General features: G+C 37.3%; 1 protein-coding gene across 1 annotated transcript in view; it reads right to left on the minus strand.

Moving 5' to 3' along the window:
• Nucleotides 1-24631, minus strand: part of POLQ (DNA polymerase theta) — a 131187-nt gene that overhangs the window by 23824 nt on the left and 82732 nt on the right. The window contains exons 22-24 of the mRNA XM_069070003.1: nucleotides 16820-16994; nucleotides 6387-6513; nucleotides 5498-5616 (exon numbers count right to left, since the gene is read on the minus strand). Coding sequence (XP_068926104.1) covers nucleotides 5498-5616; nucleotides 6387-6513; nucleotides 16820-16994 — 421 coding nt within the window. The remainder of the gene's footprint in view (nucleotides 1-5497; nucleotides 5617-6386; nucleotides 6514-16819; nucleotides 16995-24631) is intronic.

The raw sequence follows: 24631 nt of genomic DNA on the forward strand, positions 1-24631 counted from the left end.
TAAGTGAATTGCCCATGGTCACATGGCTAGTTTTTTGTGTTAAGTGTCTGAGGCCAGATTTGAACTCAGGTCCTCCTGACTCCAGGGCCAGTGCTCTATTCACTGTGCCACCTCGCCGCCCCTGATGGAATATTATTGTGTTATAAGAAATGACAAGCAGAATGATTTTGGAAAAGCCTGGAAAGAATTACATAAACTGAAGCAAAATGAAGTGAGCAGAACCAGGAGAGCATTGTATCCAATAACAGCAATACTGTATGATAAAAATCTGTGAATGACTTAGCTATTCTCAGCAATACAATGATCCAAGACAATCCCAAAGGACTAGTGATGAAGTATACTATCGACCTCCTGAAAAAGAATTTATATTGATTGCATATAGACTGAAGAATGCTATTTTTCACTTTCTTTCTTTGATTTTTTCTTTTATTCAAGTCTTGTCATACAAAATGACTAACATGGAAGTTTTACATAATTGTGAGGGAAAAAAAGATCAGCATAGCCATTCCCTGCATGATTTTAATACCACCTTGTGGCAGTACACCCACATTACAAAGAAAAGAGAAATAGAGCAAAATTATTTTATTTTAGCAACATAAATGAAATGTCTAGGTAAATAAACCTTACCCCTAAAGGCAATAAAACATATTTTGATTTTATCATTTCTATGGAAAATTTCTAAAATGAATTATGTATTTTCTTTAAATAAAATCTTGGTGGTGAGTTTTTTTTTATTAATGTTTGGTTCAGGGATTTTGTGTTTCTGGTTGTGGTATTGTGGGACAGCATGGTATTACGAAAACTATGTGGAATTTGGAGTCAGAGGAGTTCAAATTTTGAGTTCAAATCTTGGCCCTCCCATTCACTACCTGTTGTGACCTTACTTAGGTAAGTAACTTAATCTCCCTTGGTCTTACGGTCTTTATGTTTAAAATGAAGAGATTTAATTACATAGCTTCTTAGTTCTATTCCAGCTCTAAATTTATGATACTATGATTTATAATTTCATAAGTGAAGGGATCTCCCAATTGGGAAACTTTTTTCACTGATGGATGTTAGCAACCTGTCTGCAACTTGTAATTTTAGAGTTGTGTGGGTCACTGATAGTTTGAGTGACTTGTTCAGGGTCACAGAGTTAGCATATTAAAGAGATTTCACTTTAACACGTCTCCTTAGCTATTAGACCAGTCCTCTACCCACAACACCATGCTGCCCCTCCTAAACAATAAAGAACAGAGGATAGTGAATATAATCTAATTTTCCTGATGCCTCCCTCAGGGTCATAATTGCCAATCTCAATAAATATATTCTGTCATGATAACTAATACTCTCAGTTTATTAATTATTGTTGTATTAAATATTAATAATTAAAACATATTAAGTATGTAGGGCTGTTTGCTTCTATACTAAGATACACTTCTGAAGTTCCTATGCGTGAGATAAGAAGGACCTGAACCAAGAAAGTACTGGAAATAGAATGGAAGACAAGGAAATGAGAGATATTATGAAGTACAAAATGATAGGTGGCTGAATATATGTAGATATATATATATATATATATATATATACAGAGAGAGAGAGAGAGAGAGAGAGAGAGAATATGAGAGCCAAAAAAGTCAAAAGGGAATCTAAGCCAAAGTCTGGCTAACATAATGGTAACATCACAAAAATGGGGAAGCCAAGGGGTAACAATGACAACAACATTTATACAGGGCATAACTATGTGCCAGGCACTGTATTAGAGGATAAATATCAAGGAGATCAGCCAGAGAGCATAAAGAAGGAAGTAGAAAAGGTAGAGATATACAAATAGAGTTAAAAGAAGAGACTGGAAGAGAATCTCTTATGCTTCAGCTGAAGTAAAAAAAGGTAAGAGCGGCCATCATGATCTCAAATAAAGTCTAAATAAAAGAGACGTTCAGAAAAACATTTTACTTAAATGGTATCATAGATAATGAATTAATATCAATAAATCAATATCAATAATCAATATCAATCAATATGTATGCATATGGATTGGACATGGATGTAGCATCCAAATTCTTGAAGGAAAACTTAAATGAATTACAGAGAAAGTAGAGTAAAACCATACTAGTGGGCAATCTCAATTTGTCCACATCTAGATAAATCAGGCCATGAAATAAACAAGAAAGAAGGTAAAAAGATGAACAAAATTTAAGAAAAGATGGATATGATAGAACTCTGGAGAATACAAAATTGGAATAGAAAGAAATAAACCTATTCCTTAGCTGTGTCTGGTACTTTCACCAAAAATGACCATGTATTAGGATACAAAAACCTCATAGAAATGAGGAAAAGTGGAAATGGTAAATGCATTTTTTCTGATCATAATGTAATTGAGAGAAATTATTATTTCTCTCTTATATTAATAACCAATTATTGAATTAAGACTAAGGTTTTCCCCTTCCTATTTTCTTCTTCAGAAATCAGCCCCTGTAGGTTATCCAGCCAGCCTTTGAAGGGCAGGGTTGATGATAAGATGAAATATTGAGCAAGATGCACCGAAATGGAAAAATTCAGATCTGATCAAAATGCATAGAAATTCTAATCTACCTCAACTGGTAAATTCTGGCCCACTGTGTTTAGTCAGACAGGTCTAAATGGAAGTAGATTTCCCCTTTTGTCTAGATTGCCCTAAATGAGGGATAGAGGGAAGAATCTGGGCAGAAATAAATTTCTTTGTCCAAGTCTGAGTGATGAGAGTTATGTCCCCCAGCACCTCATTAGAATAAGACCATCTCTTATAATACTCATTCTCTCATTAGTTCTTTACCAATCAAAATTGATTCCCACCTGTCAGGAACACTCACTCTTCTAAGGGCATATAAGCACTGAGAGGCCTGTTGTGTTTCAACTTTGGTTTATGAGACAGGGTCAAATGATCATCCTTTTATTAATTATTTGCTATCCATAATTAATAAAATGATTAACTACCAGAAATTATATCTCTCAAACTTTTCATATGTCACAGAATAAAAAGTATATTCAATAAAGAGTTTTGGAAACACATTAAAAATTAACTGGAAACTAAATAACCTAATGTCAAAGAATGAGTGGGTTAAAGAACAAATCACAAAAGCAATCAACGATTTCATTAAAGAGAATGACAACAATGACACAACATATCAAAATTTCTGGAATACAGCCAAAGCAATAAAAAGGCAAAAATTTATACTTCCAAAGCCTTACATTAATAAAAGAGAGAAAATGCAAATCAATGAATTGGCTATGCAATAAAAACAAAACAAAAATAAAAACAAAAAACAAAATTTAAATCCCTAATTAAATATCAAAATAGAAATCCTAAAAATTAAAGGAGAGATTAACAAAATTGAAAGTAAACCAAAAAGAAACCACTGAACTAATTAAATAAAACTAAGAGATTTTTTTTTTAAGCAAAATAGATAAACCACTGGTTAATTTGATTTCTTTAAAAAAGAAAACCCAAATGTAATGAATCAAAAAATTGAAAAAAGATTAATTCACAACTAATGAAGAAAAAACTAAACAAACTGTTAGAAGCTATTTTGCCTAAATACATCCCAATAAAGTTGACAATCTAAACAAAATGGATGAACATATATAAAAATATAAATTGCCCATGTGAACAGAACAGGAAACAGAATACTCAAATACCCCTAGCTAAGAAAAAGAATTTGAACAAACCATAAATGAACTTTTTAAGGAAAAAATCCCATTATCAGATGGATTTAAAAACCAATGCTACCAAACCCAATTAATTCCATTAGTATGTAAACTATTGAAAAAAAAAAAGGTAAAAAAGGAATCCTATCAAATTTCTATGACATGATACTTAAATTTTATACCTAAACCAAGAAGAGCAAAACTAGAGAAAGAAAACTATAAACAAATTTCCCTAATAAATATTTATGGAAAATTTTTAAATAAAACACTAGCAAAAAGATTATAACTATCTCAAAAGATCAAATTCAGGCTGGATTTATACCAGGAATGAAAAATTGGTTCAATATGAGGACAACAATAATTGACAAAACAAAATTAAAATGATATAATTATTTCAGCAGATACAGAAACGACTTTTGACAAAATACAACACTCATTCCTGTTAAAAAAAAACACTTGAAAATGCAGCAATAAATAGACTTTTCCTTAAAATAAGTAGAGTCTATCTAAAACTAAGACCAAGCATTACCTATAATTAAGATAGTGTAGGAGGCTTTTCCAATAAGAAAAGTAATTGGAGGAATAAAAATAGGAAAAAACAGAACTATCACTTTTGGAAATATGATAGTTAAACTAGAGAACTCTAGAAGAGTCAACTAAAAATCTAATAGAAACAAATTAACAATTTCAGTTAACTTCAGTAAAAAGATATAAAATAAACCCACACAAATCTTTAGAATTTCTCTATATTACCAATAAAACCCAAAAGGAAGAAATAGAGAAATTCTGCTTAAAATAACTGTAGATAAAATATAAAATACTTGGAAGTCTACCTGCCAAGATACACATAAGATTATATGACAATAATTACAAAATACTCTTTATACAAATAAAAATGGTTCTAAATAATTGGAGAAATATTAGTTGTTCATGGGTAGGCCAAGTCAATATAATAAAAATGGAAATTCTACCATTTACTTATTCAGTGCTATATCAAACTACCAAAGAATTCCTTTTTAGAGCAACAAAAAATAAAAAATTCATCTTGAGGAACAAAAGGTAAAAAATATCACGGAAACCAATTTTGGGCTACTATGATTGAAAGGCAGAATATGTTATAGGAAGTAATGTGAAATTAATATAAAAAGATAGACTGAAGACAGACTAAGGAAGGCTTTAAATGCCAAACAGAGCAATTTATATTTTTTTATTCTAGTCAACAGGGGTACAAGGAAATGACAAGGTTTGACCTGTGCTTTAGGAATATCAATTTGGAAGCTGTATGGAGTGTGGATTGGAGAGGGGAGAACCTGGAAGCAAGGAGAATAATTAGGAATCTATTTCAAAAGTCTAAGGAAGAGGTGATGAGAATCTGCACTTGTTTGGTGGTCTCAATGAGTAGAGAAAAATGGACTGCTTAAGATGGTGTGGGGTAGAATCAAAAAGAGCTGAAGAAGATACCAAGGTTTTAAACCTGTATGACTAAGAAGTTGGTGGTGGTATAAAAAGACAGAACTGTTAAGGAGGAAAGGACTGAGAGAAGGCTACTTAAGCTGGGAAGTGAGTAGGGGCCCTGAGGAGTGTAGTATCAGCAGAAGCCTCACTTTTGAAGGCAAAGGAATATATGATGAGGGAACTGAAGTATTGGGGGTAGCAGACATATTCCATAAGTTTGGTAGGGAAAAGAAAGTGAAAATTAGGATACTAAGCAGACAGGGAAGCAGAGTCAAGCAAATGTGTGTGTGTGTGTGTGTGTGTGTTTGTGTGTGTGCATGTGTGTGTGGGTGTGTCCTAGTCTAATGATGCATTTAGGAAATACCAACAAACTTACCTGGAAAAGGAACAAATGCATGTCTCATACTAACAGAAAATGGCTTCCCATTGTCTTTGACTCTTTCTGCCATCAGTGTCTGGTACCTAGAATTTATATTACAACAGCCTTTACTTTTTCTGTGGAAAGAGAAACCATTACATATATCACACTCAAAAATATATCATGGACTTATTTTTGAGTCTAGTCACTCTTAAACAGGAAACTGAAAAGGTGCTTGTTTAATTTTCCTAAAAGTCTTGCTTCAAGAAAAGTTTGGAATGAAACTCAGATAGCTAGCAAAATTTATAGTATGAAAATTGCTTTTCTAGTCTATTAGTTTCAATTTATGGAAATTTATAAATAGAATAGCATATAATTTTGCTACTATATTCTGTACTATGTTCACTGACTGCAAATAACATACAAATGTGATCACAGATCATTTTAAGGAGAGGAAGAAATTAAAATAGTGTGAAAAGACATAATGAAAAGTTAACCCCAAAAGAAACAGCCAAGTGGCCATTAAGAATTCATTATTTATTCTGAAGAGAATCACCAATCTGAGAAGCATTAGCATTAATTCCACCACCTCATTAATGCCCCACCTCATTCCAATCCCTTACACTGCCTTTTATACTGACATTGGTCTGCCTGCCCACAAACATCCTGAATAGCAAGTAGACTTCAACACAGACACACTTGACCTAAGAAAGAAGCTCTAAAGGATGAGCCAATGCAATACCATTTAACTAACAGTCTCATTTCACTGCTTGGTATAAGATATTTGGACAAAAAAGTAAAAATATTTCATTACATAGATGCAGTTGAAAAATGGTCCTCGATCCCATTTCTATGACTAATTGCCTGCTAATACAAACTAAGAGTCCCTGTGTGGCATGGCTTCTACCTGCTCCTTAAAGGTAAACTTCTGCCTTGTGCTTGAGAAGGTGGGCTCTCTCCAACTGGAGCTGGCATCTCAATCTCAAAATCTCTTGGCACATTTTGGATATTTGGCTCTGTGAAAGTTATTCGACCTGAAATTAAGCAAGATTGACAGGTATTTAAAAGTAGAAAAAGATGACCATTTATTGTCTGGGTAAAATGTTTTCAAAAATCCAAAATTCTTTTAAAACATAGAAGACTTGGGGCGGCCAGGTGGCTCAGCGAGTAAGAGCACTGGCTCCAGTGTCGGGATGACCTGGATCAAATCCAGGCTCAAATACTCAGCACCACACCCAGAAATAATAACTGGCCGTGTAACCTTGAGCAAGTTACTTAACTCCGATTGCTTAAAAAAAAAACATAGAAGACTTTAAAAGGAAGGGCAAAATAAATTTAAATTAAAATTCAGAATTTATTTTTGTGTTATTTATACTATATACGTAAAGTAGGCATAAGCACACAATAAATTAATAACATAAATCAAGTACAAGCATTAAATAGGATTTAACAGTTCCCTGCAAAGCTATTCTAAGTTAAGAAAAAGAGAATTAAAAATGACTATCCCTATACTAAAGATCTGTATTCTACATTTCAAGCTAATTAACAACTTAGAAGAAGACTAATAAAATTAAGCACAGTACAAAATAGCCTCATACCTCTACATGTGAAAAATCACGAGTGAGGAACACAACACAAGAGTATATGAGGATATGAAAGCGGTGATTGTCAATGGGACTCATGCATCGGAGAGATGAGCAAGGCAACAGGGAGATTTGGAAATGAAGGACTCAAAAGTTCCATCCTTTAATGAGATCAAAATGGCCCAGACCATTTGCACCATGATGGACAAAATTATTCAATTAAAAGAAAGTGACAGTGACACCTTAGTTAACTGACACAGTCACAGAATGGTATGTTCTGGTTTATCTTAACTACAATGACTTTTATGCTGGAAATTATCCTAAAACAGTTGAGGGGAGTTCAAAAAAGTATGCAAAATGAATTGCTTCCACAAAACAAAAAGTAAAGTAATTATGAAAAAAATAAATATGTATATATTTTTATACATACTTGTCTCTCCCATTAGAATGTAAGGGTCTTTTGAGGAGGGATTTTTTATTCTTTTTATTTATAACCTTAACCCTCAGCAACAGCATAAGGGTATAGAGCAGACACTTCATAAATTCTAGTTAACTGACTGATTCTCAAGTATCATAATAAACATTCTAAAGGTAGCACCTACTTTCCAAGGTTGTTGTGAGGATAAAATGAGATAAAAATATTTTGAACTGCTTTGTAAACCTTAAAGTGCTATATAAATGTTAAGTGTTATTATCATTATTATTTGTGTAAGCCTAGTGTTTTCAAAAGGTGGCCTTATTAAAAATACATCAGCTAATACCATGTCACAGTCAGCTCAGCTCATTAACATGCCTTTCTGTTTCTGACATATCACTAGAGCTGTTTCATCAAGGTAATCTATGTTCACAGCACACTGGGTCCTATGCAACCTGTTTACCAAGAAAAGGTGCTTCTGTCTCTGTTTCACTAGTGTCTATGAGACAACTAGCAGTAACTCTCTCCCTCATGGGTAAAGAGCCTTCTGGATTGACCTTGCCAACTAAGCTGATGGCAGCTGCAATGGCAAAATTAATCTTAATACGTAAAGTGGGAATTCAGCAATTAGTCAAAATTACTCATTGAGCAATTACTAGGAAAGACACTAGACATGCAAATACAAGAAATGAAATAATCTTTACTCACAAGATACTTATATGTGCATTCAATGGACCTCACCCAGTCTCATCTTTTCCTATATATCTATATTCAGTCCCCCATTCAGCAAGCCATTCATTTATCTATCTACTCTTAAATGTTATGTCTGCGTGCAATCTGTATATAGGAGTGGGATTTGAATTTGTATGTGTTTATACATGCAAGGGATTCTAGATTCAGATGATGAAGATTTAGGTACAGGTATGCATGGTGCTCATATGAGTAATGGTTAAGTACTTAGGAGTTATCAGAAGGTAATGGTGTCAAAGTAGAAATGCTAAGTCAAAACACAATGCTGGATTTGGAGAACAGAAGAGAGTCCAGGAGAGAACCCAGAGGGACATTTTCAATTACAGGGCATGATCTCGATGAGTATTCAGCAAAGGAGACAGAGGGGGAGCAATCAGAAAGGTAGAAGGAGAACCAGGAGAGAGAAGTGTCCTGAAAATCTAAAGAGAAGAGAGTATCAAGGCAGAAGGAATTAACAGTGTCAAAGGCTGCAGAGAGGTCAAAGAGAATGAGGACTGAGAAAAGGCCACTGGATTTGGGAACTATGAGATCATTAGTAACTTTGGAGAGAATAGTTTTGGTGGAATGATAAAGTTGGACATCAGATTGCAAGGGGTTAAGAAGAAAGTGAGAGGAGGAAAATGGAGGCATCTACTGTAGATGGCCTTTTCTAGGAGTTTAGTTACAAAGTTCAAAAGAAATATAGAGGGGGCAGCCAGGTAGCACAGCGAGTAAAAGCACCAGCTCCAGTGTCAGAATGACCTGGGGATCGAATCCGGGCTCAGACACTTAGCACTGCCCCCCCCCCAGAAACACCTGGCCATCTAACCTTGAGCAAGTTACTTAACCCTGACTGCTTTAAAAATAAAAGAAAGAAAGAAATATAGGACGGAGGTTAGCAGGGAAGAAAATATCAAGTGAGAGTTTTTTTTCAAAATAGGGGAGGCATGGGTATGTTTGTAGGTGGTAGGGAATGAGCCAGTAGAAGAGGATCTATCAGAGGAGACAAGATGGAACAAAATCACCTGAATAGGTAGAGGGGTTAGCCTTCATGAGGAGTAAAGCCACTTCCACATGGGAGACAAAGGTGAAGGAGGAGATAGTGGTTAGAAGTCATCTGAGTGATGGAAGATGAGGAAGAAATGAGGAAAGAGAACTCAGGACAAATGGCCTCAATTTTTTCTGTAACATATGAAACTAGTATCTCAGCTGAGAGGGCAGGTGTAGAGGGAGTTATGAGAGGTTTACGGAGAAATAAAAAGATGTGGAAGAGCTGCTGTGGAGAGTGGGACAGTGAGTTGATAAGGCAGGTAGAGTAGGATTGTCTAGCAGCAATGAAGCCCCACTTGAGGTTAACATAAATCTGCAAACAGGCCCAGTCAAGAGATTTTCTCCAACTTCATTCAGTAGCACATATGTAGGAGCAAAGGTGGAGGATGCTGGAAGTGATTCAAAGCTAGACATAATCGGCAATATGATAAGGGAATTAGAGATTCAAGAAAGGAAAACAGTGTAGAGTTGAAATAGTTCACCAAAGGGTCAAGATAGGGAGAAGAAGAGAGAGCGGTTATGCAAGGGAAATGGCCTGGGAGAGAATTGGAGGTCATAATGCAGACAGAGTAGGGTTTTCTAAAGGAAGGCAGAGGGAGAGGTGAAAAACTAATAATGGGTAGTTTGGAATTCTTGAATGTTGAGGTGATACATTTGTGAATGATGGCAAGATCAAGGGCATGTGTGTGGCTGAGGTGGAGTGGAAGAGGAGCTCATGGGAAGCAAATAGGTTGAATAATTAAATAAATAGGGTGTTTGACAGAGAGTCAATATAATATGGTACTAGGGCAGCAGATGAGGAGGAGATAAAAATTGTGAGCTATGCATCTGACCCACTGAGGAAGAAAGCAGAGTGACCTGGAGGTCTAGAGATGAGAGCTACCAAAATTTTGACTGAGTGGTAGATATGAATAGTATGAATCTCAAAGGAGAGTTTTAGAATAATGGAGGTAGGGAGAGAACCTGAAAGTGGCAGTGGAGAACAGAGTATTCCAAATCCCCTACCTCAACTAGTAAACCAAGAAGAATTAGTGATGGTCTAGTCAATACTAGAAAGGGGGCCCAAGAAGGTTGTGTCTCCTGCAGGGAGCCAGGTTTCAGTAAGAGAAAGTAGATGAAAGGAATGGGAAAGGAAAAGATTTAGGATGAGTGCAAGTTTATTACCTATGAAATAAGCATTCCACAGTTCACAGTGGAAGTACTAGGTGACATCTGCTTGAAACTGGGGTGGGAGAGTTGAAGACGACAGGAATAGGGAATAGGTGGCCTGGGGAGGGGGTAAGGAAAGGGGTCAGGATGATTATCTATAGGGATTCAGAGTCACTGGAATGTCATGACTGGGTGAGAGAATGTTCAACTGATTGTATGGAAGGCTTCATTGCTTTTCACAAAGGAGGCTGGAGATCAGCCTGAAAGCAAGTGTAGAATGAGAGGGAAGGCACAAAGTCGGAAGGTCAAATGGGAGACCCTGTTTCACTACTCCTCTTCTCTCCAAAGGGCGGAGATTAAGCAAGAAAAGGGCACAGCAGGAGATGGAAGTTAGAACAACATAGCAGGAAAAAGAAGTTCGCTTCCCCACCAACTCTCCTCTTTGTCTTCCCTCAAAGGGCAGGCACAGCATGAGATGGAAGGACTTCTTCCTCTGTTCTGTCTCTAGGTCAGTAGAAAACAGGGTCCTCTAGGGACCCTCCAGGGTCAATAAAAGCCAATTTTGTTGTTTCTGTTTTGACAACAAATTATTATCTTTACTTCCAAAGAGAGTGATATGAACTTCCTGACAATTAGTTCCCTACTCCCCAAGGGATGGGATTCCTTCCTCCTCTTCCCCCTTTTTTTTTCTTGGCTTTTTGGAGGGGGAAAGGTAGGGCAATTGGGGTTAAGTGACTTGCCCAAGGTCACACAGCTAGTTTTGTGTTAAGTGTCTGAGGCCGAATTTGAACTCAGGTCCTCCTGACTCCAGGGCCGGTGCTCTATTCACTGTGCCACCTCGCTGCCCCCCTCCTCTTCTCTTTAACCTAACCCTAGTTGTCATGAGCTTTTTGGCTACAATATGTCACCATCTTTCCCATCATCCTATACACTTACCCTTATTTGCAGAGCATTATAATTTTCAAAAGTACTTTCACAATTTGTTATCTCATTTGATCTTCACAAACACTCTATGACTGATGCCATGAAAACCAAACATTATCAAGCATGTACTATGCACAGACCTCAGAGCCAGGCACTTGGGGAGGCATTTAGCCAAGGGACCCAAGAGAATTTACAATAGAGTTGATACTTTATGACAAACATGCATGTTGCTGATTTGTTTTCTGGACTGAACCTGAGATTTCACTGGTACAGGGAACTCCCAGTGAGGAAAACTCCTTTACTTAGATAGATGACACCTTTCTGCAATTTCCATTCTCAGAGTTGTCTGGAACACTGAGAGGTTAAATAATTTTCCCAGGGTTACACAATGGCAACTGTGAGGATAGTACCTGAACCCAGGTCTCCCTGACTCTAAGGCTGTCCCTCTATCCACTATACCAGGCTGCCTTTCACAGTTAATACACATGATAATGATTTTATATCACTATGTTAGATAGGTGCCCCCCAAAAAGCAATATATGAAGTCCAAAGAGGAAGATTATTTATTGACAGATAGGACCAAGAAAGCTTTCTGGAATGGGTAGCATTTGAGGTGGGCTTTACATGGCAGGAAGTAATTCAACAAAGGAAGTAGGAAGCATATTCCAGGCACAGAGGAAAGAAATTCTCAATAGGGGCTTGGAGGGACAGAAAATCGTCCAGTTTATCTGTTAACAGGATAAATAAAAAGATGTAGTATAAAACTGGAAAGGCAGGATGACATCAGATTATAAAGAGCCTTGAATGCCAGGAAGAACAGTTGGAACTTTATTTGGTTAGTCAACAAGTACACTACTGAAATCTGAGTTACAGAGTAATATAACCAAATCTATGCACATGGAAGATGTTTGGCAGGGCTATGAAGAATAGAAAGGATAGGGAGAGGGAGACTAATAACAAGAAGACAAATTAGGAAATTTGAAATAATTGAGTTAATGAGGGCTTGTAAGTAAGTTGTAAAAGTAAAACAAACAAAGAATATATTGAAGATATCTGGCAAATGAACTAAAAGAAAATTTGGAAAGATTCTGGAACAAGAGAAGGAAGAACTGAAGTTATTCCTCTTAGGGCATAACAGGTTATTATGGTCACCACTTGGTTGTAGGTAGGCTAAAGGGACTGAAAATAGAGGGGGCAACAGGAGATTCAGGGAAGCTAATTAAGAAGGCTGGAAACCAGAACAAGGTCTGTAAAAACAAAAGATTGAGAATACCTCTCTCTCCCCTATTAGATCACATTCAATTGGAAACTAGTCTCTGAAAATCTGTTCTAAAAATGTAAAAGGAGTTTATTTTTAAAATCAGCAACAGTTCTTGGGAAGTAATTGCAATGAATAATTTGGAACTATTCTCACAGGGCTATAAAATTATGCATACTCTTTGATCCAGCAATACCACTACTACATCTATATCCCAAAGAAATCAAAGAAAGGGAAAAGGACCTATTTGTTCAAAAACACTTAGCTCTTTTTGTGGTGGCAAAGATTTGAAAACTGAGGAGATACCCATTAACTACAGAATAGCTGAACAAATTGTGGTATATCATTGTGATGGAATACTATTGTGCTGTAAGAAATGATGAAGGTGTAACTGGGAAATAAGATATACAGGCACTGGGGCATAGAGACCCACTGAGCCCTACTGGAAAGTCGAAGGGGGTATGGGAGAAGACATGGGAGAGAGCAGATTGGAGGAAAGGATATCCAGTGGGATCGCTATTTTGGGGTGGTGGGTAAAGGCAAAACGGGGAGAAAATTTGTAGCTCAAAATCTGGCAGAAATGATGTAAAACAGAAGTTAATAAAGCATTTGATTTGGAAAAAAATTAAATTAAAAAAAGAAACGATGAAGGGGAAGACGGTGGAGTAAAAGCAGGGACTTGCTTTTTTTTTTTTTTAAGCAATCGGGGTTAATAACTTGCTCAAGGTTACACGGCCAGTTATTTCTGGGTGTGGTGCTGAGTATCTGAGCCCGGATTTGATCCAGGTCATCCCAACACTGGAGCTGGTGCTCTTACTCACTAAGCCACCTGGCTGCCCCCAGAGACTTGCTTAAGCTCTCCCCCAAGCCCCTCCAGATACCTGGTAAAAGTTGACTCTAAAATTCTAGAGCCTCGGGAACCCACAGAATAACAGAGTGAAACAAATTTCCATCCCAAGACAACCTGGAAGGCCAACAGGAGAGGTCTATCACACCAGAGTGGGAGACGAGCTCAGTTCAGTGTGGGCCACCAGGGCACAGACAGGCTGGAACAGGCCTCATGGCACTGAATCACTGGCAGTTGTGGCAGTTTTCAGACTTCTCGACCCACAAACACCAAAGACAATGCAGAAGGTCAGTAGGAAAATTCTGTCAGAACTAGGTGAGGGAGGAGTGCAGTCTGGGCCCGGCCCTGGGGTGGCAGAGGTGGTGGCAGCAGCAGTGGCAGCTGTTTCTAGGGGTCCCTGCCCACAGACAATGGAGGGTTGGAGGACCTGATCAGAGAGGGATTACAGGGATCTTTTTGCTGCTGCTGAGGCAGTTTGCCCATGCTTGGTTCTGGGTCACAGTTCTGCATGGTGTTCCTGGGATGAGGAGGAGAGCTAGTGTGGAAGAGCTTGTGGCTGTGGTGGAGAGGGAATCCTCCTCACAGTGCCAAGGCATTAAAGAGTGCTTGTAGTCACTCACAGATGAGAACACAGGCCAGGAAAGGAGTAAATATCTCTCCTTTGATCATACAACACTGGTAGAACTGAAAATGTACAAGTCCCTAGAAGTATCTCTGAAAAGAACTGCAAAAACCCTTGAAGTTTACGACATGACACTCTATACACTGGAAGCAGAGCCATACCTTAAGAGTTGGAAAGTCAAGTATTTGTCTGGGAAAATAAGCAAACAGCATAAAAAAATTTCAGACTATAGAAAATTACTTTGGTGAAAAGAAAAAGATCAAAATATACAGCCAGAAGAAGACAACAAAATCAAAGACACTATATCAAAAGCCTCCAAGAAAAATATGATTTGGTCTCAGGCCATGGAAGAGCTCAAAAAGGAGTTTGAAAATCAAGAGAAGTAGAAGAAAAATTGGGAAGAGAAATGAGAGTGATGCAAGAAAATCATGAAAAAAGAGTCAACAGGGGCAGCCAGGTAGCACAGCGAGTAAGAGCACCGGCTCCAATGTTGGAATGACCTGGAGATCGAATCCCGGGCTCAGACACTTAGCACCCACCCAGAAACACCTGGCCGTGTAACCTTGAGCAAGTTACTTAACCCCAATTGCTTAGGGGAGGCCAGGTGGCTCAGAGAGTAAGAGCACCGGCTCCAGTGTCGGGATAACCTGGATCAAATCCGGGCTCAGACACTCAGAACCACACCCAGAAATAACTGGCCGTATAACCTTGAGCAAGTTACTTAACCCCGATTGCTTAAAAAAGAAAAAAAAAAGAACCTAGATATCATCATTCAAGACATTATCAAGGAAAACTGCTCTGATATTCTAGAACCAGAGGGGAAAACAGAAATTGAAAGAATCCACCAATTGCCTCTTGAAAGAGATTCCAAAAGGAAAAGTTTTAAGAATATTATAGACAGATTCCAGAGTTCCCAGGTCAAGGAGAAAATATTGCAAGGAGCCAGAAAGAAACAATTCAAGTATTGTAGAAATACAATCAGGATAACACAAGATCTAGCAGCTTCTACATTAACGAATCAGAGAGCTTGGAATATGATATTCTGGAGATCAAAGGAGCTAGGATTAAAACAAAGAATCACTAACCCAGCAAAACTGAGTTTAATATTTCAGAGGAAAAAATGGACATTCAGTTGAATAGAGGACTTTCAAGCATTGATGATGAAAAGACCAGAGCTGAATAGAAAATTTGACTTTCAAATACAACAGTCAAGAGAAGCATGAAAAGGTAAACAGGAAAGCAAAATCATAAGGGATTTATTAAAGGTGAACTGTTTACACACCTCCATGGAAAGATGTTATTTATAACTCCTGAGTCCTTTCTAAGTATTAGGGTAGTTGGAGGGAATATCTATCTATCTCTATCTATATTTACACATACATGTATGTATGTACATATATACATATGTGTGTATATATGCATATAGACATATAGACAGAGGGCACATGATGAGTTGAATATGAAGGGATGATATCTAAAAAATAAAATTAAGGGGTGAGAAAGAAATATATTGAGAGAAGGAAAAAGGGAGAGATAGAATGGGGCAAATTATCTCACATAAAAGAGGCAAGAAAAAGCTTTTACAATGGAGGGGAAGAGGGGGGAAGTGAGAGGGAATGAGTGAACCTTACTCTCATTGAATTTGGCTTAAGGAGGGAATAACATACACACTCAATTGGCTATCTTATCCTATAGGATAACAGGGTGGAAGGGAATAAGAGGGGGGATGATAGAAGGGAGGGCAGATTTGGGGAAGGGGTAGTCAGAAGCAAACACTTTTGAAAAGGGACAGAGTCAAAGGAGAAAATAGAATAAATGAGATGGCGGGATAGAATGGAGGGAAATATAGTTAGCCTTTCACAACATGACTATTATGTGTTTTGAATAACTATACATGTATAACCTATATTTAATTGCTTGGTTTCTCAATGAGGGTGGGTGTAGTGGGAAGAAGGGAGAGAATTAATAACTCAAAAGTTTTAAAAACAAATGTTAAAAATTGTTTTTACATGCAACTGGGAAATAAAATATACAGGCAATGGGTTATAGAAATCTATCTTGCCCTACAAGGAAGTAAAAGGGAAGGGGATGGGGGGAGACGGTGATAGAAGAGAGGGTCAACTGGGGGAAAGGGTAATCAGAATGCATGCCATGTTGGGGGGGGGGAGAAATAGGGAGAAAATTTGAAACTCATAGAATGTTGAAAACTAAAAATAAATTAAATAATTAAAAAAAAAAAAAAGAAATGATGAAGGGGATAGTTTTAGAAAAACCTGGAAAGACTTATATGAACCGATATAAAGTGAAGTGAACAGAACTGGGAGAACCCTGAATACAGTAATAACAATACTGTAAGGATGATCAACTGTGAAAGACTTAACTACTCTAATCAAGACAATGATCCAAGACAATTCCAAAGGACCAATAAAGAAAAATGCTATCTACCTCCAGAATGAGAACTGATTCATTCTGAGTGTGGACTGAAACATACTTTTTAAATTTTCTTTTTCTTGGGAGTTTTGTGTGTTTTCTTTTGCAATATGGCTGATATGGAAATGTTTTGCATAACTTCACATGTATAACTGATACCATATTGCTTGCCTTCTCAATGGGCGGGGAAAGGGCCTTGAAGGAGGAAGAAAATCTGAAACTCACAATTTTTTTAAATGAATTTTTAAAAAATGAACATATAATTGGGAAATAGTGAATGAAATAATTTTTTTTAATTTTAAAGAAATAATTCCAAAGACAAATCAGCATTACCTGTAGCACTATGAGTCTGTGATACAGGATAGAGTCTTTCCATTCCAAGAACAGTATTCATACATTTCTCCCTCTGCAGTGGGAAGACAACTTTGGTAATAGCATTGGTGATTCTTCTCCACTCTAGAATCAAGCCTGGTAATGGATGCAAGGTCTTCAGTTTGTTTAAAACATCCTGACAAAGGAATGTAAGGAAAATATATTTAAATTACCTTGCAAGTTTTATATAGGTATCGAGGATCTGTTAGTTTAACAATACTGCCTTAAAAATAACATGATAAATTCTGTATATCTCAAAGGAAAAAATTATTTTCTCTGGAATAAAAATGGTGTCATTTTATTAGTAACAGTTTGTAATATTCAAATACAATATTAAGCATAAACATGAAAATTAAATTATACTTAATTGTACCACCTACAAAAATCAAAGTCCAAGTCAAATAAACAACTAAAAATCTAATGGAGGAGACAAGAAACAAATAACTTTGTTTAGTTATTTGTCAAATAAACAACTAAAAAATCTAATGGAGGAAACAAGAAACAAATACAAATAAGATATATAGACTCAGAGTTCAAGATAAACTCAAAGTAAAGGCTCTAGCATTAAGGTGAACCAAGACAGGATTCATGCAGAAGGCAGACTTGAAGGAAGACAAAGAAATCAGAGGTAAAGAAATGGAAAGAGAGCATTGCAGGCATGGGCTGTGTATGGGGGAGGGAGAGGGTTTGGCAAGGGAGTTTGGAGAGGGTAGGAGAGGAGAGAGAGTATAAGGTATAAGAAAACTTCAAAAACACAGGATTTTATATCTACTACTAGAGTTGCCAGGGAGATCCTGGGGTTGACTGAATGGTAGGTGACAGAGTCAGACCTGTGCTTTTAAGAAGATGGGTTTGAGGGGCGGCCAGGTAGCACAGCGAGTAAGAGCACCGGCTCCAGTGTCGGGATGACCTGGGGATTGAATCTGGGCTCAGACACTTAGCACCCACCCAGAAACACCTGGCCATGTAACCTTGAGCAAGTTACTTAAGCCCCATTGCTTAGGGGTGGCCAGATGGCTCAGCGAGTAATAACACTGGCTCCAGTGTCGGGATGACCTGGGGATCAAATCCGGGCTCAGATACTTAGCACCACACCCAGAAATAACTGGCCGTGTAACCTTGAGCAAGTTACTGAACCCCGATTGCTTTTAAAAAAAAAAAAGGAAAAAAAAAGAAGATGAGTTTGAGAGCTGAGTGGAAGATTAACTGGAGCAGGGGCACCAACCAAAAGGCTATTGCGATAGTCCAGCTGTGATAAAATAAGGGCCTGCACTGCAGTGATAAGAGAAAGGGGCATATATAAGATATGTAAGGAAAGTAGAAATAACAAGACTTAGCAACTTATTGGACATGGGGAGTGAGAAGTTGAGGAAGACATCCAGATTGTAAGCCTGAGTGACTTTGAAAATCATGGTCTCTTCAATATGAGAAAGTTTGAAAAAGGGAATAGTTTGGAAGGGGAAAGAAAATGAATTTAATGGCCCAAGCTAGATGGAGGGGAAGGGAGGAGCAATTAAATTCAACATGTTCAAAACACTTTTTCTTTTTTTCTTTTGAACATAAGGAATTTAAGCTTTTTAAATGACATTCAGCATTAGATGTCTAACACATATCTGGAGGAGTAAGACTGGAGAGATCAGGAGAGAATTTAAGAACTAATAAATATCTGAATATAATCTGCACAGAAATGATAATTGAATACATGGGAGTTGATGGGATCACCAAGTGAAATAATATATAGTGAGAAGGGGGCTTAGGACATGCCCTTAGAGGAAAGCCACTCTGAACTGCATGAAAATAATGAGCAATAGTTCAAAAACTGCAGAAACGTTAATAAAGGTGAGCAATGAGAAAGGACAATTAGATCTGTTAATTAAGATATCAGAAACTAACTGTGAAGAAAATAGTTTCAATTCAATGATAAATCCAGAAGCCAAACAACAAAGAGTTAAGAAGAAAATGAGCTAAAAAAAAAAACCGTAAAGATATTCAGTAGAAAGAACATTTAGGCCAAGGGTTCTTAACCTTTTTTTGGTTCATTAATCTCTTCAGCAGTCTAGTGAAGCCTATGGAAAATTTCTGAGAACAATGTTTGTAAATTAATAAAATAAACTGCATAGGAAAAATACAAAAGCAACTATGCTAAAATATAGTTATCAAAGAATTTTAAGGAACAACTTCACCTACCTCAGATTAAGAATCACTATATCTTCAATTTTATAGCTATAAATTATAAATGGACAAACTAAATACAAAATTATATAAAATGAGAAGAATTGAAAATCACATGTTTAACAATTATGGCTAAGATAAAAGAATTTCTGACATTCTATATATCTTTAAAATTTACAAAATGCTTTAGGTTAGCTTATTTATTCTTCATAATAATAACACGGTAATCTAAATGGTACAAGTATTATTATACCTGTACCACTGTATCGCATTTGGCAGATGAGGAATCTGAGGCTCAGAGACATTGACTGATTTGCCCCATCACCCAGCTACATGGATGAGGCAGGATTCACCTTTCAGGGACTCTTTATTCCAAGTTTAGTACTGTAGCCATAATGCCACACAACCTCTTGTGATAATATAATGATTGATGTAAATGTATAACTACATAAATGTTAGAATAATTTTAAAGACAAAATGTAATAAATTTGGCAAACAAACAGTTCTAAGATACCACTTCATACCCATCAAACTGACAAAGATGACAAAAGATGAAAATAGTTTAGGATTTCTGAATATGTGATTTATCAAAACCCCTGAAATAACCCACAAGGTAGGAACTTTGGTATGTATTTCATGGGAGGGAAAAAACTAGGAAATGGGGGCCTCTACCCCCCAAGAGAAAGTCTTGTTGAAAAGCAGATGGATCAGTTTCATATGTGATCCTGTTTTTCTGTTCTTCTCCATATGTTAAAATGCTCATAATTGTTAAGTTCACAATAAAAATAGAATAAAAAACTTAATAAAACAAGTGAATGTGATGGTAAGGAGGAACAGAAAACAAAATGGATCAATTGATCTTTCTAGTATTGATAAAACATACTATATATCCAATCAGTTACCAATCTTGCCATTATACCCAAGCATCTCTTTAATCCAACCCTTTCTCTCCTCTCACAAAGCTACTACCTTAGTTCAAGCCCTAATCACCTTAACTTAGATTATCACAATAGTGTCCTAGTAAGTTTTCCTAATTAAAGTCTCTCCCCACTCTAATCAATGCAGATCTAGGGGGTAGTGAGGTGGCCCATTGCCTGCTATCTTGTGAAAGTCACTTAACTTCTCTTCATGTTTCCTCATCTGTGGAATGGGGATAATAATAGCATTCCTCTTGCAAGGCTGTTGTGAAGATTAAATGAGTGATTATAAAGCCCTTAACACAATGCATAGTAAGTGCCATATTAAGGTTAGGTATCATTTTTATCTGACAATGGCCCTTAGTTCAATCCTAGTGCCTCTAAGATAAAACATGAATTCCTCAGTTTAGCTTTTAAAGCCCTAGACAGTCTGGACCCAACATATTTTTCCAGCCCAACTAAACATTAACCTCTTATAATCTACAATTTAGCCAAAGCTGGAACACACAAGGTTTTATTCTCTTAAAAACACTACCCTAAAGAACCCCATATAACTTGGCTGGATTTTTTCTGTTTAATGGTTTTTACTACATGGAAAGAAAAAGAGTCTGGTCTTTTTATGAAGTCAAGTTGGAGATCCTGGGTAAGTCATCAGAAAAGTATAAAGACACACAGTCTCCATTTTGAGAAGGGTCATGCTGATAGACAGACAGCAGGCAAGGGTCAGGGGCTCTCTAAATGGAAGCCCAATGACCTGGAGAAAGAGAAATTAAGGGAGGTTTTTAAGAAATAATTAACCACCTTTCCTCTTAATAGTATCTGGGAACAGGACCTAAGAGACAAAATCAAAAGACCAATGAAGAAACATGCCCATTTCCTAACCAAAGAAGATGAACTCAAGATACAGAATGACAAACACATTTTTGAACTCAGACAATATGGGAATTTGTTTTGGTCAACTACCTATATTTGTTACAAGAACTGTTTTTTCTTTATTTAATGGGAAAGGTACTGGAAGAGGAAGTGTCCAGCAATAAGGTTGCAAAACAGAAAATTAATGGGTATCACTGAGGTATTTTTTTAATCCACAAGAGAACAGAAAGGCAGAATGAAACACAAATAAGTACGAGAGCATAAAGGTTTTATGGTGAACTTATTATATTTAAAGACTTATAAATACATATATATATATGCATTACTTAAAAGGAAAAGCAAGCTATATGTAATAGGCACTTGGAGATTCATGTATAATCTTCTTCCTATTTTACTAATATATGGACATGCTCATTGTATTTGGTGTTTGTTAAGTTCAGAATATAAAAGAAAAATAAGTTAAATAAAAATAAGAGAAAATAACAGTAAAAAGGATCCTGAAACCGTCCAAAAGAAGGAGAAAGTTAAAAACACTCCCTTAGATAAATAAAATAATCAAGTTACATAAGCAGTGCCTAGAACAATTAAGTAGCAATAACATGTATTTATACTTAGAAATTTTGTTTTTCCTCTTAATATTTGTTTTAAATTAGGAATTATATTACTTATAAGAAAGAATTAAATGATATCTGTGCTATTTACTTAATAAATTATAGTTTGGGGAGTACAAGCACCACCTCCGAGCGGCTCCTGCTTCCACCTTCCACAATCAATGTATAAAGTGGACTCTGAACAAACTTTGGAGCTGCAGAACCCACTAAGTGACACAGAGAAGCTAACTCCTGCTGAGGACAGCCCAGCAGGCCAGGAGGAATCGGCCAGCACAGCGCTCTGGGAGCCAAGCCCAGGCCTGAGTGAGCTGGAGATTTTAGCTCCATGGCAGGCCTGACCAGCCTCTAGTCTAAGGGACTCCAGATCAGCAGCAGCTGTGGGTGTTTCCAGATTTATCAACACATAGATGCGAAGGACAAAGTGAGAGGTCAGTGCAGTCTGGACTTTGGGACCCAGTAAGTGGGAGTACGTCGGCTTTTGCTCATGGGGCGAGAAGCCACTGAGATGCAGGCACAGCCAGCCAGCTCCATGTGGCAGCTTCAGCTCCTGGCCTGCAGAGGGTAGGGGGACCAAGCGACTAGTCTGAGGGGTAATCGCTCTTGCTTTAACCTGCTTGGATCTCGATTGCAATCTAGGGTGGAGGTCCTGGGGTGTGTGTCCAGCTTGCCAGAGTGTGTGGAGACCTCAGAGAGGGTACCCATCTAATACCTCCGGCAACTGAGAAAACCCCAGCATTTGGGACGAAAGCTCCCCTGTCTGGTGGCAGAGTCCTACTGTGGCAAAAAGCCCAGGGGTCAAGGGACTGAGGGGCAACATGACCAGGCAAAGGAAACAAAGTAGACAAAAGATTCCAACATTACACTCCTATCTGGGGGGAAAAAAGGAGCAAAGCATGGAACAGGAGGAAGACAGTGAGGTCAGAACTCCTGCACCAAAAGCTTCAATGGAAAATACAAGCTGGTTACAAGCCATAGAAGACCTTAAGAAGCAGATAAGAGAAGTGGAGGAAAAATTGGGAAGAGAAATTAGAACAATGCAAGAAAATTACAAAATGAGAGTCAACAGCCTGACTGAGGAAAATGACACCTTAAAAAATAGACTAACTCAGGTGGCAAAAGAGGCTCAAAAAGGCAATGAGGAGAAGAATGCCTTAAAAAGCCAAATTTGCCAGATGGAAAAAGAATCTCAAAAGCTCAATGAGGAGAATCATTGCTTCAGAACTAGATTGGAGCAAATGGAAGCTAATGACTTTATGAGAAATCAAGATGCTGTTAAACAGATCTAAACAAATGAAAGAATAGAAGGCAATGTGAAATATCTCATGGGAAAAACCACTGACCTGGAAAATAATCCAGGAGAGAGAATTTAAAAAATTACTGCACTACCTGAAAGCCATAATCAAAGTAAGAACCTAGAAATCATTCTCCAGGAAGTTCTCAAAGAAAACTGCCCTGATGTTTTAGAACCAGAGCGGGCAAAATAGAGGTTGAAAGTATCCACCGGTTACCTCCTGAAAAAGATCCCAAAAATAAAATTCCTAGGAATATTACAGCCAGGTTCCAGAATTCCCAAATTGAGGAGAGAATATTATGAGCAGCCAGGAAGAAACAATTTGAATATTGTGGAAACACAATCAGGATAACCCAGGATCTGGCAGCTTCTACACTGAGGGATTGAAGGGCTTGGAATAGGATATTCTGGAGGGCAGAGGAGCTGGGATTAAAACCAAGAATCACCTACCCAGCAAAACTGAGTATCATGTTTCAGGGGAAAATATGGTCATTCAGTGGAATAGAGGACTTTCAAGCATTCTTGATGAAAAAACCAGAGTTGAATAGAAAATTTGACATTCAGATACAAGAAGCAAGAGAAGCATGAGAAGGTAAATAGGGAAAAGGAATCATAAGGAATTTATCAAAGTTGAGCTATTAACATTCCTACATGGAAAAACAATAATTGTAACTAATGAAACTTTTGTCAGTATGAAAATAGTTGAAGGGAATAGAAATATATATGTATGTCTATATATGAGCGTATATGGGCACATGAATACATATGTGAACGTGTGTATATATGTTTACAGGTATACATAGAGGGCATAGGACCAAGTTAATAGGAAGGGATGATACTTAGGTGAAATTAAGAGGTGAGAGAGGAATATAATGAGAGGAGATGGGGAGACACAGAATGGGGTAAACTATCTCATAAAGAAGAGGCAAGGGAAATTTGTTACAATGGAGGGGAAAAATAGGAAGGCAAAAGGGAATGGGTAAACGTCATTGTCATTGAATTTGGCTCGGGGAGGAAATGAAATACACACTAAATAGGGGATCTCACCCTCCAGGAGAATAGGGGGGAAGAGGATGAGAGGGGGGATGGTGGAAGGGAGGGCAGGCTGGCGGGGAGGGAAGTTGGAAGCACCCACTTTTGAAAAGTGAAGGGATCAAAGTAGAGAATAGAACAAGTGGGAGGTGGGATAAGAGGGAGGGAAATATAGTCAGTCTTTTACAATATATCTACTATGTTATCGTTTTGCATTAGCTACACATGTACATCCTATACTGAACTGCTTATCTTCCCAGTAAGGGTGAGTGACAGGGGAGGAAGGAAATGAATCTGGAATTCAAAGTTTTAAAATTAAAATACATATACTATTATCAATATTATTTTGCATGTAACTGGGAAATAAGATCCACTGGAAAAGTCGAAAGGGTTATGGGAGAAAACATGGGAGAGAGCAGATTGGAGGAGGGGATATCCTGTGGGACTGCTATTTTGGGGCGGTGGGTAGGGGAAAACCGGGGAGAAAATGTGCATCTCAAAATCTGGTGGAAATGAATGATGTAAATCAGAAGTTAATAAAGGATTTGAAAAATGGAAAAATAAATAAATTTTTAAAAAAATAAATAAACAAATTATAGTTCTGCTAAAAATGCAGTTGAACAGATTGTTAATATGCCATATATTCTTCCCTATTTCCATGCCTGAACAAAAACCTCTTAAGCCTAAGCTATCCAAAACAGACACCTCCATTGATCAACAGCAATGCTCAAAATAAAGCAGAGTGTCTACAAGTCTGAATTCATTTCCATATAATAATACTATTTGCACACACTAACCTACTCTTCAATGATCTGAAAAGATAATGAGGATTTGGGTTTTTTTCCTTTTCTAGAAGATTTTCTGCCCTATAGCTGAG

Source organism: Petaurus breviceps, unplaced genomic scaffold, assembly GCF_028583685.1.
Source record: "Petaurus breviceps papuanus isolate PSGF00001 unplaced genomic scaffold, PetGlider_PUasm1.0 90792, whole genome shotgun sequence".
NCBI classification, from domain to species: domain Eukaryota; kingdom Metazoa; phylum Chordata; class Mammalia; order Diprotodontia; family Petauridae; genus Petaurus; species Petaurus breviceps.